At 40.0% G+C, this 872-nt stretch overlaps 1 protein-coding gene across 1 annotated transcript in view; it reads left to right on the plus strand.

Annotated features, from left to right (window-relative positions):
- Window positions 1-872, plus strand: part of LOC101848761 (trans-L-3-hydroxyproline dehydratase-like) — a 22,067-nt gene that overhangs the window by 2,264 nt on the left and 18,931 nt on the right. The window contains exon 2 of the mRNA XM_013084905.1: window positions 604-787. Within this exon, the coding sequence (XP_012940359.1) occupies window positions 604-787 (184 nt within the window). The remainder of the gene's footprint in view (window positions 1-603; window positions 788-872) is intronic.

Genomic DNA, 872 nt, shown 5'->3' on the forward strand with positions numbered 1-872 from the left:
ATACATACATACATACATACATATATAGAGAGAGAGAGAGAGAGAGAGAGAGAGAGAGAGAGAGAAAGAGAGAGTGGGGGGGTGCATGTGTGTTTGAACATAGTATTCCCATGTGTGTATGTTAGCATAATCCATTCACCTGTTGTCATTATTAATCCTTCCAATAAACGAATCAATCATGTTGCAAAGGTCACTCCTACTATTTACCCAAGTTGACCAGTCGATAACAAATTTTCAGCATGTGGCATTCAAGGAGGCGTATGATCATTCATAGCCTATCATGTAAGCCTCGCCCACAACTCATTCAAAAAAATTATAAGATGAGTAGTGACTCTGTTTGCCCAATCCGTAACAATAGACGTCAACTTATTAAACTTGTTTCAGAATTGTCGCTCGTTCGCAGTGGTAGCAACCCACATGTCTTGTTTCTTTTAACAATAGCGCTCGGTCTGTTATATATATATATATATATATCTTGAAATTTATTTAATATGATATAATATATATTTTTAATATAATATAATGCTCTTCTTTCTACTATAGTCCTGAGGCCTACTACTATTCAGTCAATTAACTTCGACTTTAACACTGGTTTAATTCCAGTCATGACACCTTCCGGAAAATGACCATGTGGGAACCTCGGGGTCACTTTGACATGTATGGCGTACTGCTGGTCACTCCTGACCACCCCGAGGCAGATATCGGCGTTATCTTCTTGCACAATGAAGGCTACTCCCAAATGTGCGGCCACGCAGTCGTCTCTATGGGCAGATATGCCGTGGATCGGGTGAGTGTAATACGGATAGTGAAGAGTTGTTTTTTTGGTATAGTTTGCGCATGTGTGTGCATGAGAGAGAGAGAGAGAGAGAGAG

This window comes from Aplysia californica, unplaced genomic scaffold (assembly GCF_000002075.1).
Source record: "Aplysia californica isolate F4 #8 unplaced genomic scaffold, AplCal3.0 scaffold00327, whole genome shotgun sequence".
NCBI classification, from domain to species: domain Eukaryota; kingdom Metazoa; phylum Mollusca; class Gastropoda; order Aplysiida; family Aplysiidae; genus Aplysia; species Aplysia californica.